The following is a 15,185-nucleotide window of genomic DNA, read 5'->3' as shown; positions in this document are numbered from 1 at the left end:
TATTAGACCTTATTTAGACTATGAGAAAAATATGGAGCACACCCACTCTTTAAAAGAAAATTTTATGCATTGAAGTTTTAAAAATTGACACTATTTGTAGGTTTTTTAAAATACGTATACGCCTGTTTGAGTCAACATATTCCAAGTATTGAACATATTTATAGGTTAAAAATCAATGATATATTAATTATATATTGAATTTGTTTTAAATGATTTTTAAAAAAAAATATCAGATTTATTGATATTTTGATTTTTCAGTAGCTTGTCCGACCGTGTATGGGCATTTTACACGCTTATCCACCCATCTTTTTTACCGTAAAGATTTAATTTGATCAAAAGTGAATTTTAAAATTTTTTTATTTATTAATATGGCATGACGATATATAATATTGCATCGTTTTTAGTTGGGGGGGGGGGTGGGGGCTCATCCAAAAAAAATTGACAAGCAAAAAAGAACAAAAAACAAAAAAGGATCAATTCTATATTTAAATTTAATAAAAATCTTTGCTGCGAGAAAAAGTGGGGGAATGGCATGCCCCGTACCCTTCCAGGTTCCCCCACCCACTCCGATGCTACTTGAAGAGCTTATATTTTACTTCCGGATTTGTCCGGATTTGGTTTTTCGTTTTATCGGATGTTTCGCAAGCATGGCAAGGGGAGAGTGACTAAAATTGAGAACAAGTGGTCTGTGAAGAAGTTAGTGAAGATTTTATCGTGATTTTGAGTGTGGAAAGCTTTGTTCTCATATGGTAAACCTTATGCATATGTAAACAAGGCTCACATATGCAATGGACTACGAGGATCCATATGAGAGCCTTCCACCAACTTCCACACCGACGACGCATATGTTAGCGGGATCGGCGGCTGGTGTCCTAGAGCACAGTGTTATGTACCCCGTGGACTGTGTGAAGGTGTGTGTTACAGTAGGAAATGACCCCCAGAGAAACATGGGGTCAGGGACAGTGCTGGGTGTGGGACGTCACCCCGGCCCCACACGTGTCCTTAACCTTGTGATAAGCCTTACGTAATGTTTTAAACTCTTCATTGATAAGAAACACTGCCCGACGTCTGATCAGTTTAACACATCACCATTTTAATGATTCGTTCCTGATATATAGTATGGTTAACAGTACTCAAACTAATTGCTGTTATGTTACATGTAAACAGGTTGGGCACAACCCCCCGTTTGGTGGTTTGAGTCCCATTTGGTGGTTAAATGCCCAAATGGTATACCTGTTTTACCTACCAAATGGGACTAATTTTTCGTTCATCACCCCCGATGACGATTTTCTAATGAAAAAGCGCATCGTGTTTACCACCGGGGCTAGTACTCTGACATGTTTTCTTCATAATAATACATTCGTTTAAGAAATTCTATGTGTCGATTTCTCCACACGGGGCGGGTGTTTAGAAAAAGATCGAAATGTTATGCATCCGGGAAGTCGCGTATAAACAAAGTACTTTGTTTCCAAAAAGATCGATTTTATTTTTAAAAAAATGACTAGGCCTCATTCCTCAAACTCTTTACTTTTAATTCCTATCATCCGGGAAAATTAAAAACAATTGCAGCCAATCAAAAGAATGATTTCTAGGTGCACGCCATCACCTAATTTTAATATGGGGGCATGTTCGCGCAATAAAATAATTTTCACTAAAAAGAACTTAAAAACTTATATCTTAAATTTTTTTAACTCTAAACTAAATAATGGCTTAAAACCTTGTACCTTTGGTATTTTTTTAACAACCTGACTAACTTTAATCGCAGCATTTTACTAAATTAAAAGCACGTTTAGGCCTCCATACCAAAATTAAACATTCGACGTATGTCAGTAAAGATTACTGTTTTCATTGGCTCCAATTGTTTTTCACTTGCCGGGTGATAGGAATTAAAAGTAAAGAGTTCGAGGAATGAGGCCATGTCATGTTTTAAATAAAATCGATCTTTTTGGAGACAGAAACACTTTGTTTTTATGCGACTTCCGGGATGCATAACATTTCAATCTTTTTCTAAGCACCCGTGTGGAGAAATCGACACATAGAATTTCTTAAACGAGTGTATTATTATGAAGAAAACATGTCAGAGTACTAGCCCCGGTGGTAAACACGATGCGCTTTTTCTTTAGAAAAACGTCATCCGCGATGAACGAAAAATGAGTCCCATTTGGTAGGTAAAACAGGTATACCATTTGGGCATTTAACCACCAAATGGGACTCAAACCACCAAACGGGGGGTTGTGCCCAACCTGGTAAATGTTAATACCTCATATCACCAAACTCAAACTTATTGCTGTTATGTCAAATGTCAATACCTCATATTACCAAAACGGCAATATAGGCCTACAGGTTTTAGCAATACCTTTTGTGACATATCTTTAATTTTTTTTAAAATTTACGCAGTAGTCGCCAACTCCAGAATGAGTTCATTGTCTTGATATGATAAGTACATTATTTTGATATAATGAGTTTGTAGATAATGAGTCCATAAATAAAATAATTAAGCAAAAAACTTAGTTAAAAATTATTTCTAGTAGTTATTTATCTTATTAATATGTAAACGGTGTGACCGTTGGACCGAGCGCAGATTTAACACAGTGCAGTTTTTGTAGAACAAAATTTATTTGAAACGCACACAGTATGATCTGCCTGGTTGCCTACTCAAATCATCAGCCAAAGTTTAACTAAACGTCGCATGCTCAGTATATGTTATGACGTCATGTTTCAGATGTAAATCGTACACATTTTGTCTTTGGAAATAGCCGAAGAGAGTTACGTGATTCCGAATTTTTGTTTATTTCTTCTTCCATTGTTCATCAATTAAATTCATATAAATGCCGCTGTAATAAAATTGAATACTTTATTCAGTATCTAAAAGATCAGTTTCTTGACGTTAATGTTTTTATTTTCCATCTGATAAGTTGATAAGACATACATAGAACAAGTCGTGTTTCTTGATTGAAGCACTATTGAAACTTATCTGGTTTCCTTTTTAATTTCCTTTAATTCAAATTACCTTCTATTGAAACACTGGAACTTATTTGATCGAGTTTAGGGGCAGTAAACATCGATAAGTACCAGTCAATCAATGATTGAACTAAATTTTTAAAAACAAAATGGCTGCCTAAATGGCGGCGCCCAGGGCTGGAAGAAATTTTTTTTGGCTTTAGTACCCCTGATTCAACTTTCATTTTTCACCGATTTTCTTATATATACGTGTTACCATTAATCCAAGCTTCACTGCGCTTTGTATAATGAGTTATTATTTGTTTCAGCTAGGCGTTACTACAAAATGTATTCTCAATATTATATTACATTTATTGATTGATTGTGAGGGAGATATGAAGATTTATTCTCCTAGTGAAAATCATATTTCCTAAGGGCAACGCCAAAGGGAAATATAATTTTTCTGGGGGAATATATCTTCATATCTCTAAAATGTTCACGCAATAAATTGTTTTATTAAAATAATAAATTTTATTATACTCATCGAAGGTCATAATTTAGAATACTAGTACATTGAGTTCTTCTTGTTTTTCAACTTTTGTAAAGCAATAATGAAAGAAATGTTTACCTGTTTCTTTCGATGTTAGTTTTGTGATGTAAAAGGCATTTAAAACGATAGTTTTTAGAATTAATCATTCAATTACATTGTATGCCCATCCTCAGGATTTTTCATAGTACGCATGGAATGAAAAATCACATGGCTTTCGAAGGGGTAGGATATGATGAAAAATATGACAATGACAGGAAAATATGAAGTTTTATTGCCCTGACACATGATTGTCTAGAACCAATCAGCTAACATGTTATATAGAATTTATTATAGTGACGGGGGGGGGGGGGGGGGGGGGGGGGTATAATGATATGAGATATATATACGTTATTCATCCTTACCCTTTTTTAAAAATTGTTTTAGGTTCTACTTTGTACAGAAAAGTTCTTTATAGAGAAATATGTCAATTAGTCAGATGTCAGTTTGATTAATAAAAAAAATCCTCACCAAAATTTTTATGTAAATGCATTAAAGATGCAGAAACAGTAATATGTAATGAAAAATGGGATGGGATGGGGGCATGGCAAAATACTTTAAATGCAATGTTGTTACATTACAAATAATTTGCATTTTTAGAACAATGTGGCAATATTCAAATTGGTAAACTGTCCCAAATAGTCCATTTATATAAACAAGTTAGTATGTTAAATTGTGTAAACATGTTCATTATCCATTTTTTGCAAGTTATTATAAAAATTATATTGTACCTATTACTTACATTATACAGATTTAGTGCTCTTTAAATTAGATATAACTGTGTGACTAAAGTACTGTGAAATTTTTCAGACACGTATGCAATCTCTGGTACCCGATCCAAAGGCTGACTACCGCAGTGTACTCGACGCATTTAACACCATCATCCGCCATGAGGGGATGCTGAGGACCATGAAGGGGGCCCCCATCGTTGTACTGGGGGCTGGACCGGCACATGCTTTCTACTTTGCGTGCTACGAGTTTCTGAAGAAGAATCTGAGCGGGGGTAAACAGGGCAACCATTTAGCTCACGGTAGGTCAGCAGTGTGGACATCCGCGAGGTCTGTGTATATGAGGTAGAAGTATAATGTCTTATGGACTGTACATTATGCCACATATGGTTGATGTTTATGCCGCATATGGTTGATGTTATGCCACATATGGTTGCTGTTGCTTTTGTTGTCTACATTAATTTTATTAACAAAACAGTATCGATTCCATATGATCTAAATTTTATGGTTAAGTCTATTGTACATTGTGTTGAGTGCATTGGAAGTAGTACTAGTACTTACCTGAACAATTATGTATCACATCAGATAAACAAGCAGCAGCTGTCATAATTGATAATTGGAATGTTTAAAAGCAAGAAAAGTTAGTTTTACATGTTTATTTTCTCAATGCTGCGTAATTAACATAGTCCATGAAGAAATTGTCCCCCCCCCCCAAAAAAAAACAAAATTGGATGCATCGATTCACATTTGAGTCATACTATCCAAAGAATGTATGTTGTAGAGATTAATATAATCTTGAGGTTAGTTTTTATGACAACAGACAACTTTAGTTAGTTATTTGAAGTACTATTACAGCACAGGCACCGGCCCATTTTTTAAATGATCATCTATGTAAAAGCATTGTGCAAGTATAAAGGCTTGATTCTCAGAATGTCTTTATTCACTGAAATAAAAGCAACAGTCTAGAATGTATCTGGAAATCTTTTCCTTCCAACAAATTCAAAATATGTACATGTTTATCATTGGCAAAATCACTAAAAAAGTTAAGTTTTAATTTTATATAAACATATCAATTTATCATCTATGTAGAATGACATTTTGAGTTAGAAGGGTGATCACAAATAGACGCAATTCCTTTTACTTCCTGTTCTATAGATTGACTGTTAAAACTTGAGGCAGGAAGTTGTTTACTATATGTTCTTTGTAATGGGTCAGAGGTCAAAGATCATTTCCATGACGATATCATTGTTTGGGCTGCTAGTTCTCCTTTTATATCATTTTGCCCTCCTTTTAAATCTGTGCATGTGGTCACTCCTGTCTTCACTGCTATATCTGTGTACCTGTTGCTTTTCATATGGGTTGTCATCCTCTTATACAAATTAATGGAAAAAACTTTCTTTTTGCAATCTGTAAAAAAAAGTAGCCTAATATATATATTTTTTAAGGTTTTTGATCCTCAGCCTCAAAGTATTTTTTCATCATTATTAAAATGTTATTTGTCGTTCAAGCTTTATAAATGAAATAAAATAAATGAATATTTTAGATGCATTTTTCTAAGTTATTGGAAATTTCTCCTCAATTAATATAATAGAATAGACATACAAGTTGAGATTTAAAAAAAAACGATGATTGGTGGCTTGAACTCTTTTACCTACAGTGTAAATGTAGTAGGTCTCTGTGGCTCCACTAAGCCAAGCATTTCGTTGAATAGCTGAGTGTAATACTGTACTAACACTAGAAGACCAATTAAATTTGTCTATATTAAAGGCAAATTTATGGTACAAATAAAAACAAGCATTCTGAGAGTACTGCATAAGCAATACATGTCCCCTACTGGTTTGTATTATTCTATGAAAGCTTCCAAGCACACAACTATTTCAGAGCTATTGTAAACGAGATGTCATGCTTTAATCAGAGATAAAAGAACAGACGAAATTAAAACTATATACCTGATATACAAATTATATACAAAATAGGTAAAATTTCATCTCCTGTAATTTCGCCAAGTCTATTCTGTATTCGCTGGTAAAAATTTGTGAAAACAATGCACTGTTATGCACAATATCATTTCTTACCGTCTTCTGTACCCCGAATCAAACCAAACAGTTAAACAGCCCAACCCGACAACGAACCCGATTGTAATAATACAAAAAAAAATCCTGCCGATTAAATTTACAACACAATGTTTGACACTATTTTACAGAATTTATTTGTTTGTTAGAAATGATAAAAGGAATGGTACAAGTAACGCACGATATTATTACTGACTACATACTGGCCTCGTTTATTCAGTACACATCGAACCCGATAACGAAACCGAACATTAAAAAATTGGAATATAAAAAATTAATTTTCTCGAAAATATGTCAATCAGATGCTACAAAAGTGTAAACTTGATCTGTAGTTTGACATTTTGAAGCTGTTCAGCAAGTTTCATAATATTCCTCAAATGCATAAAGAAAAAAAGTGTGGAAAACTGAAGTGGGACAGACAGACGGAGGGATGGACGGATGGACAAACAGACGGACGGACTGACAGACACAGAGGAAAGCTATAGTCCCCTCCGGTGAAACCGGTAGGGGACTAAAAATATGGATGATTAAGCGTTATCGAACATTGCTGAGGATCGGAGATCATTAAAATTGTTATTTAGAAATGAATGGCTGTAATGCAATTGCTCCAATTAGGAGTTTTTAAAAAGCTTAAATCCTTTTAAAAAATGATATGAATAACATAAGCAGTAAACAAAATTTTCTGATATTAATCATGGCATTTATTTCACGTTTGTTACTATAGATTCCTTATTTTATTTGAGTACCGTATATACTCGCCTATAAGTACGGCTCGCCTATAAGTCGGTTGCCTTTTTCCAGCTTTAATTTGAAGATTTTGCTGTTGACTCCCTTATAAGTCAGGTTACTTTTTCAGGACAATTGATGCACAGACACTCTCAATAAAATACCACATTTTATCATACATGTTTTGAGTTCTTATTGCACCCCATAATTGCTTCTAGACTATTTCAATCATGGGTCTATGATGTTAATAACTTTTGATTTAAATGCCATTATTTTTTATAACACTAATTACAAGTTTTAATAGCTTCAAAACTACCAGGTTTTTAAATAGAGTCCTTTTGAAAATTTGATGATAGTGATTTATTTCCTTACTGACTGATTAGGTTGGTAATTAACCCCTTAAACTGGGGTGTTGGCTTGTGTTGTTTTAGGTGACATGACCCCTCTATCTATTATCACCTTAGGTGTGAAAAACAGACTACTTGAATTTTCTTTTTATGAACACAGGTTCAATGCATTTATCTGTTTATTATCTAAATGAAATATAACTTACTTCTCTCTTGTTAAAATTTTTTTTACTATGTCTCACCTATAAGTCGGACCCCCACTTTTCACTCAATTTTCTACTCCCAAAAATCCGACTTATAGGCGAGTATATACGGTATTTAATTCCGTTTTTGAATAAAAACGCGAGAATATAAAATCGTGAAAGCAGAACTTTTATCCTTATCTCTTATAATTCTCGTATCTCAGAAAATTAATGGAAGATTTTTAAATCCGCGAGCGGTGCTTCTTGCAATTTTACGCGGATATTAATTCCTCGAGTTAAGTATTTAGGTAACCTGCTTCCCCCTGAAAACCATATGTTTATCACATTTCTTTTTAGTTCTCCTTTATCCAATTTTTTAGTCATATTTCTATGTGTTCATATTTCTATGTGCTTTCAGGTTTAGCGGGATCAGTAGCCACTCTACTTCATGATTCTGTGATGGTTCCTGTTGATGGTAAGTTAGTTGCCACAATTTTTTAAAGAGTCAGATATCTCTTCTCAACACAGGTATCGCTCAAACAAAATAAATTAACGCAATCTCTGTATATCTGCTTAAGATCTATAGAATAAGATACATTTGCATTTTAATTTCTGATTTGAACATATTTTTTTGTATACATATACCGGTATATATTTATAAGATACATATGCTTGTGAATTTTAATTTCTAGCTGTTAGTGTACATATAACTTTGAGTAGCTTAATTTGTATAAGTAAGGAAAGCAGTTTTCTGGCTTTAATTTAAATTGATTTTTTAGCATATAATGAAAGTGTACAAATGTAATTTTGTCTTAAATTTCATTTCTACTAAAAATCTTACAGTTAACAGATGACAATTTAGACCTGAAATTTACATGAAAAAACGATAGATTTTAATTCTAGTCATTTCAATGTCCTACAATGTCCTTGTTGGATTGTAGGGATGTTGATAGACTTTTACAGTTTATAAACAGTAGCCCTGGGGGTGAGGGTTTAGGAATGCATTAGCATAAAGATTAGGTCGATATTTAAGAAAATCAATGAAAAATGTAAAATATACCGTTAATGTATACAGCAATGTTTAATGTACGCAGACACGTAATTTTGATCCATTGATCCATGTAATTGAATGATGTGCTTGGAGCAATATTTCAGTAACTGTGTATATTTAGGTTTACCTTAACTTGTAACAGGGGGAAATGAATGTGTTTTTCATTGGATAAAGCAAGTCTGCAAGTGCAAACAAAATGCAAATGACCAGATGTATTAATCATATACATGTATAGTATTGATAGTGTGTATAGCAAAGAGAATATCAAAATGAATTTCAGTGAAAAAAATGTGCAGTCATAAAATCAAGCAGTGGCATAGTTTTTATTTTGTGTGTGTGTTTTTATTTATTTTTTTTCTGTTCTTTTTTTATTTTGTTTATGCTATTTGAGATAAAATATCATCCTCATCAAAGTCCACAATGTGAAATATGTACCAGCTAGTATATGATACAAATGTACCGTAATATTTTCCTTATATAGCGTCAGTTATTTTTGCGACTTGCTAAACAATGACAAATATTATTTCTGTTTATTGTATTTTTTGCAATGTGAGTAATGAATAACATTATCATGAAAATAATGGGAAACACGGTTTATCATGCTTTTATATTGCTATTTCTGATATTTATCTTTGCAATAAATTTCAGTGGTGAAGCAGAGAATGCAGATGTTTAATAGCCCATATACAACCTGCAGAATGTGTGCAAGGACCATTCTGAAACAAGAGGGCATGTTCGCTTTCTACAGGAGCTATACCACACAACTGACTATGAATATTCCGTTTCAAAGCGTTCACTTTATGACTTACGAGTTCATGCAAGACTGGCTGAACCAGGGCAGGAATTACAACCCAGTGACTCACGTGGTGTCTGGTGGTGCTGCAGGAGCTGTGGCAGCCACAGTGACGATGCCGTTAGATGTCTGTAAAACGCTCCTCAACACTCAGGAGAGATGCACGAGGACTCACGCATCTTACATCAATGGCATGGTGTCAGCGTTTCGAACAGTTTATGAGTTCCAAGGCGTTCGCGGGTTTTTCAAGGGGCTCACAGCACGAGTGATATTTCAGATGCCTGCCACGGCGATATCGTGGTCGGTGTATGAGGGCTTCAAGTACATTATTACCAAAAAGCAGTCTGTGGAAGACGCCCTGCCAAAACGACTCTCTATTGGATCGGCGGCTTCTGCTTCCTCACATACAAAATAAGATTTTACTTCTTTTTTTTTAAGCTTTTAGGCCTGAAACTTAAGGTTAAAGATTGATAAGTTCAAAACCTTTATGTTGTCTTTTTGATTTTAATTTTTTTTTTACCACTGACTAAAAAAACAAAGCCTTAAAAAATAGCTTGTTATACCTTGAGCTTCAAAGAAGTTTATCAAAATGCATCTTGCAGATAGGATCATATAAAGTTTAATTAGTAAAATTGAATTTCCAAGAATCCTTTTCAAAATCAAGGATTATGCTTTTAAAAGAATTAGTAAATATCAGCCAAAAAAAGAAGAAAGAAATGATGTTTGATACATAGTGAAATTTCCAAGTTCTCATCTGCAAACCCATTTTGTGTGCCAATCCAGCGATAAGTTTGGAAGAATTGAACATAGTCCCCTCCATTGTTGGAAACCCATGGCAATGACGCTTCTTGCTTTCTTCAACAGGAAGTGTTGGTTGACATGGATTTCCAGCAATGTGTCCCTTCTGCATTTTATCATGTTACACCATGGCATGGTGTTGCATGTTTAAATTCATCAGCTTAACATCCCCCCCCCCCACATCCAACCCCTCCCCCCCCCCCCCCCCCCCAAAAAAAAATGTCTACACTGTTCAATAAGCCAAAGGCGCACACCATGTGTTTTGGAAATCAGGGAAAAAAAGGAATCAGAATGGTGGAGGAAAGTGAAGTAAAACAAGTGATGGAGATATGTGTATTCAGTAAATTCAAGGAGGAGTTCTTATTAAATTCAGGAAAATAGATTTGGGGATTTAAAAGAAAAAGGGATCATCAATGGAAAATTGATTTGTTTATCAACAGAGAAAATAATAGAAAAAAAATTCAAAGGAAAATTTATTGATGGAAAAGTGAGTCATTCATTTTGGAGAATTTTTTTTTGTGCTACGTCATGTTAATGGTGTTGTCAGTGGAAAAACCTCTGCAATGCATAATTTGTGAATTTCCTATGGGCCGTGGTATGTCAGTGAGACAGAAGCCTACATAACACGATCTCAAGTTGTTTTGTTTTGTTAGCCACACATAGAAGAATAATAACTCCTATGTTTCCAAATTGTAGTGAACTTATATTGGGTAATACATATCAAATCATGCATTGGGAAAATGTTTGATGAAATATGCAATGAGGGTAACCAGATCGAAATATGCATGATACATGTAATACATGTCATAATAAGCTTAAAAAAATATCATAAAATTGACATTTTTGAAACATTTGTTGTACGCTAATCTAGAACTTGTTAAATGCAGGTCATGTGTAAAATATTTATAAATCTAGTCAAAAAGCTATTTTTAAAAAAAAAATTTCACCAATAATAGAAATGTAAACATAGAGAGAAATTCTTCTATAGTGTGGCCACATATTGTTTACTGGTATCTATGTCAGTTGCTATGGACAGCTACATGGGATATATTTGCATTTCGTTGTTTTTAATTTTATATATTTTTTTTCTGTGTGAGAACTGAGAAGGTTCTACACTGTGAACAAATCTTATTTATGAGTTTTGTGTGTATATATATATATATAAAGTCTTTATTAAGAAAAATCCTCATCTGAAGTAGGGAAATCAGTGTATCATGTTTAACTTTATCTGTTTACCTGGGATAATGTCATGTGAGAGTGAAGGACTTCTACATGCATGGTGCATTTTTTAATTATTTAATTATTTAATTATTAAATATCTTTTCCATGTATTTATTCCTCATTGTGCCGATTTTATAGTTACTCTAAACATATGTTCGTCCTCATAACATAGCTGAGCAGTCTCATGCATGTACATGTACACAAATTTTCTTCTGAAGACATTATTAATGATACACACTAGCTTGCAGTTTCATTTAGGAAACAGACATTTCTGCTATTGAAAGAGACTGTCTTTACCACAGGCATTTGACATTAAAAAAACTCACATTTTTTCTTAGGTAGATATTATCTCATTCGAAGTGAATAATTACATATTATTATGTATCTATCTTAAATAATAAGATTTTTTAATGTCAAATGTCCTCTGTCTATTTAATCATCTTTAAAAGTAATTTGTACTAGAATAAATTGAAAGGTTTTTGGAGAAAACACAACTTATTGTAGTGTCCATTTTTAGTCAAAGAGGTGCTAAATCATATAAGAAAATTTTTAATTATAAATAATCTGAAAATGAAGATTTTTTTTACCTGTCAAGTCTATTGAAATGGTTTTTTTTCTTTAAATATATAAGATATTCAGCAACTTGCATAAGTTTACATTAACCTCTTTTATCCCCTTAATTTTAACTATGCCAGTCCGAGTACCTTAGTAAGTAAGTGATTTTGAAAATTCATTTAGTATTTCTGGTTACTATCAGTATTATTTAAGCTATAAATGTTTAAGACAGAAATTAATGAAAAATGTTTTTGTATTGTGAATATGATTTTATGCCGTGATTTTATCAAAATATGAATATTTACAGAAAATTGATTTATGTACACCGAGTTGTGTCATGAATCAGGTTTATGTAATTATGTTACTTAATTAATAATGAGATACACATGTACCTGTATGTTGACAAACCTGGTGAGAGATTTTTTTTTTGTTACTGACAGTCTGACGGACTTAAGGTTGTATGGGTCATCTGACAATATTAAGATGGATTGAAAGTACAATATAATTGAAATACTTTCACCTGTTTAGAATTTTCAAATTCTACAATATTTAACCAAAAAATAGCTTTTAAAAATATTTGTAGTGTAAAAATTGTAAAACCCCCAGAGGGATTCTATCTCGTGACTTACAGATTCGTATTAAACCCTCTAACCCACTGCGCTATGCTGTTGGAAAGAAAGTACTTATATAATAACACTTGGTTTTATTGTTTATTTCTATAATTAATACGTCAGAACGTGGAAGTGTCCCATACCACCTTAAAGATATTGAAAGAAATAGAAAGATTTGTTGTTCATGTCATTGGTTTATCGAATGGAGAGAACCTTTACTTATATGGCACGTCATTTGCATTTCTATTTTAAGGAGTCATTGCACTCAATGTGATCAGGAAATGTCAAGTGGAATTTAAACACGACAGGATCAGATAACTTGCGACACGTAATTTATAATTTGTGTGTCATATGAAGCTCTATCAGGTATTAATGCATGGCTTAGACTAAGACTGTCGTAAGGGCACTAGACTATAGTACATGACAGCATGCCTGGAGTAGGATAATGTAGGCGAGCTTTTAGACGTTTGTAAAAAAAAAGTTGAAGGTAAAAGGTAAACATGCATAGAAATGTTTCAAGTGCAACCAACATAGGGGTAGAGGAATTAGAACATGTATGAATTTCAGGAAATATAAGAAGGTAACTAACAAATGAAATTTTGAAGCTTGAGCCAACTTGTGGCGGGGATGGGTCATGTAAGTTGCTGTAGAGGGAACGTAAAAGAAGTCTTCTTTGGTATGCTTGTTAATTAATGACATGGAATTTACATGTAGGAGATTGTTACATGCATATAAACAATAGCTCAGATTTAAATATACAGAAAATACACACGCAGTGACGTATATTAAAACCAGATGTACATGTGCATGTATGAAGACTTCCATCATCATTTTAATCAGATCAAAATGATATAATCATGACAAATGAATTGTGCTTTGTTGACGGGGTGCATGGCTTTTTTCCTTACCTTTATGATTTCGATAGTATCTGATAAAACATCTCTTGCATATGATATCACATAAACCAAAAGATTTGGTCAATTTGAAATGCTATTATTTATTGGGTGTTTGACAAAGTAAAATTCTTTAATTTTTTTTATGATGTGAAAAATATGTGGTAGGAAAATGCATGTCATATTATAAACTTCATAGTTTAAAATGCCACAAAAACATTTCATTTTTATTTGGTTGCCGTACTGAATGTTTAGTGTGCGACCCACGAGTTATCTTTCTTGTTTGAGCGAATGATGGAGAACTTTTGCTGAAAATGGTCATTTCTGCTTTACATAGCTATTAATCATTTAGAAAAAAAAGAATGTATTTCCAAAAGGGTTGTTTTTTATTTGTTTGTAGTTTGCATATAGAATACAGGAGATAAACCAGTTTCCTTTTTAATTTTACAAAGATGATAATCTTGATATCGTATGTATGAAATGTGTTTTTCATGGAAATTGCAATTACTGTCTTAACCCCAGTTTCAATTATTAATCAAAAATCTATTTGAAAATCAGTATGAAATACTTTTCTCCAAGTAATTTAAAAAAGAACACCTTATGTCAGCACTGCTTTATCAATCGTCGTGCTTGTATTTCGCAAGACATCACATATCAGTTGATTTACATTTTGAATCAAAAAACAAAATACTAGTATAGATCATAGGCGGGGGTGCCCCAACAATTCTTTTGCAAAGTTATACATAACCATACCCATTTTCCTTCTTTGTTCTTTCTTCCTTTTTTTCGGATGTCAAGATTTCTGATAGGTCTAACCCCACCCCCTAACTTTCGATTAGCTTCCTACGCCACTGTTAAGATATTATACAAGATAAGAGTAATTAATAATAAAGCAGGGGTAATCAAAAGTGCTTGAAGTTGGTTTTATAAAGATACATGTAATTTGCCAGTTTTCCTATTTGTTGATCAATTAAATGATATGCATCACTAACACTGTGTTTTTTGTTTGTTTAGGTTTTTTTTGTAGTATCAACATACGTTTTGATATAATACCCATATCGCACAGACTAGTTTGCGACGAGAAATACTCGCGACAAAGGGACTTTCGCAAATTTCAAAAATATTTCCCACACGCAAATAAATGTTGGTTTACAGCATCGGTTGATTTACTATACTTTTAAATTGAGAAGCTGTAACATGTATTGTTTATGGACTATTTGCAAGCTGAAGGTTCAATTTAATCCACAATTAAAACCCATATTCCCTTTTTGCTCTTTTAAAACAGTGAACATGAAAGACATGAACTGCTGAATGTTTGAAGTGATGGTCATAACTGAATTTGCATTGAATGTGTAGAATTTTGAGATTCCATTTGAAGGAGAGCGCTGGATACTCTATGCTAAAATTTAAATATTATGTGTTTCGCTGACCCGAAGACTTACTTAAGTGAGCAATGTGGCCCATGGACCTCTTAAGTCCTCTATTAATCTGAAGCAAAGGTAAAGGGTCAAACTACTCTCAATCTGTTTTGTAATGATACTGCTCTCGAGAACAGTTGATTTTAATCAGATTGAACTACTCTTGATTGTTGGCTGATGAATATCTTGAGGAAGCTTTAGTACACTGGTTCATCACTACGGAAGACATTGTCTACTATACTCTGTCCTGAGTTTTTGCTTCCA

General features: G+C 33.3%; 1 protein-coding gene across 2 annotated transcripts in view; it reads left to right on the top strand.

The window, feature by feature from the left end:
• LOC105329922 (mitoferrin-1) overlaps nucleotides 1–14,494 on the top strand; it is a 34,903-nt gene extending 20,409 nt beyond the window's left edge. Inside the window, exons 1-4 of one of the 2 annotated variants that reach the window (XM_066067908.1) lie at nucleotides 620–911; nucleotides 4,337–4,556; nucleotides 8,000–8,056; nucleotides 9,281–14,494. In XM_066067908.1, the coding sequence (XP_065923980.1) occupies nucleotides 789–911; nucleotides 4,337–4,556; nucleotides 8,000–8,056; nucleotides 9,281–9,840 (960 nt within the window). In that variant the 5' untranslated portion in view covers nucleotides 620–788 and the 3' untranslated portion in view covers nucleotides 9,841–14,494. Of the gene's footprint in view, nucleotides 1–619; nucleotides 912–4,336; nucleotides 4,557–7,999; nucleotides 8,057–9,280 lie in introns of those variants that run through there. The other variant, XM_011431416.4, reaches the window with a different exon arrangement.
• Nucleotides 14,495–15,185: the final 691 nt, after the last annotated feature.

The sequence above is a fragment of the Magallana gigas genome, chromosome 8, assembly GCF_963853765.1.
Source record: "Magallana gigas chromosome 8, xbMagGiga1.1, whole genome shotgun sequence".
In the NCBI taxonomy this organism is placed as follows: domain Eukaryota; kingdom Metazoa; phylum Mollusca; class Bivalvia; order Ostreida; family Ostreidae; genus Magallana; species Magallana gigas.
The sequence above is the reverse complement of the archived record's forward strand: the minus strand, read 5'-3'. Positions and strand labels throughout refer to the sequence as shown.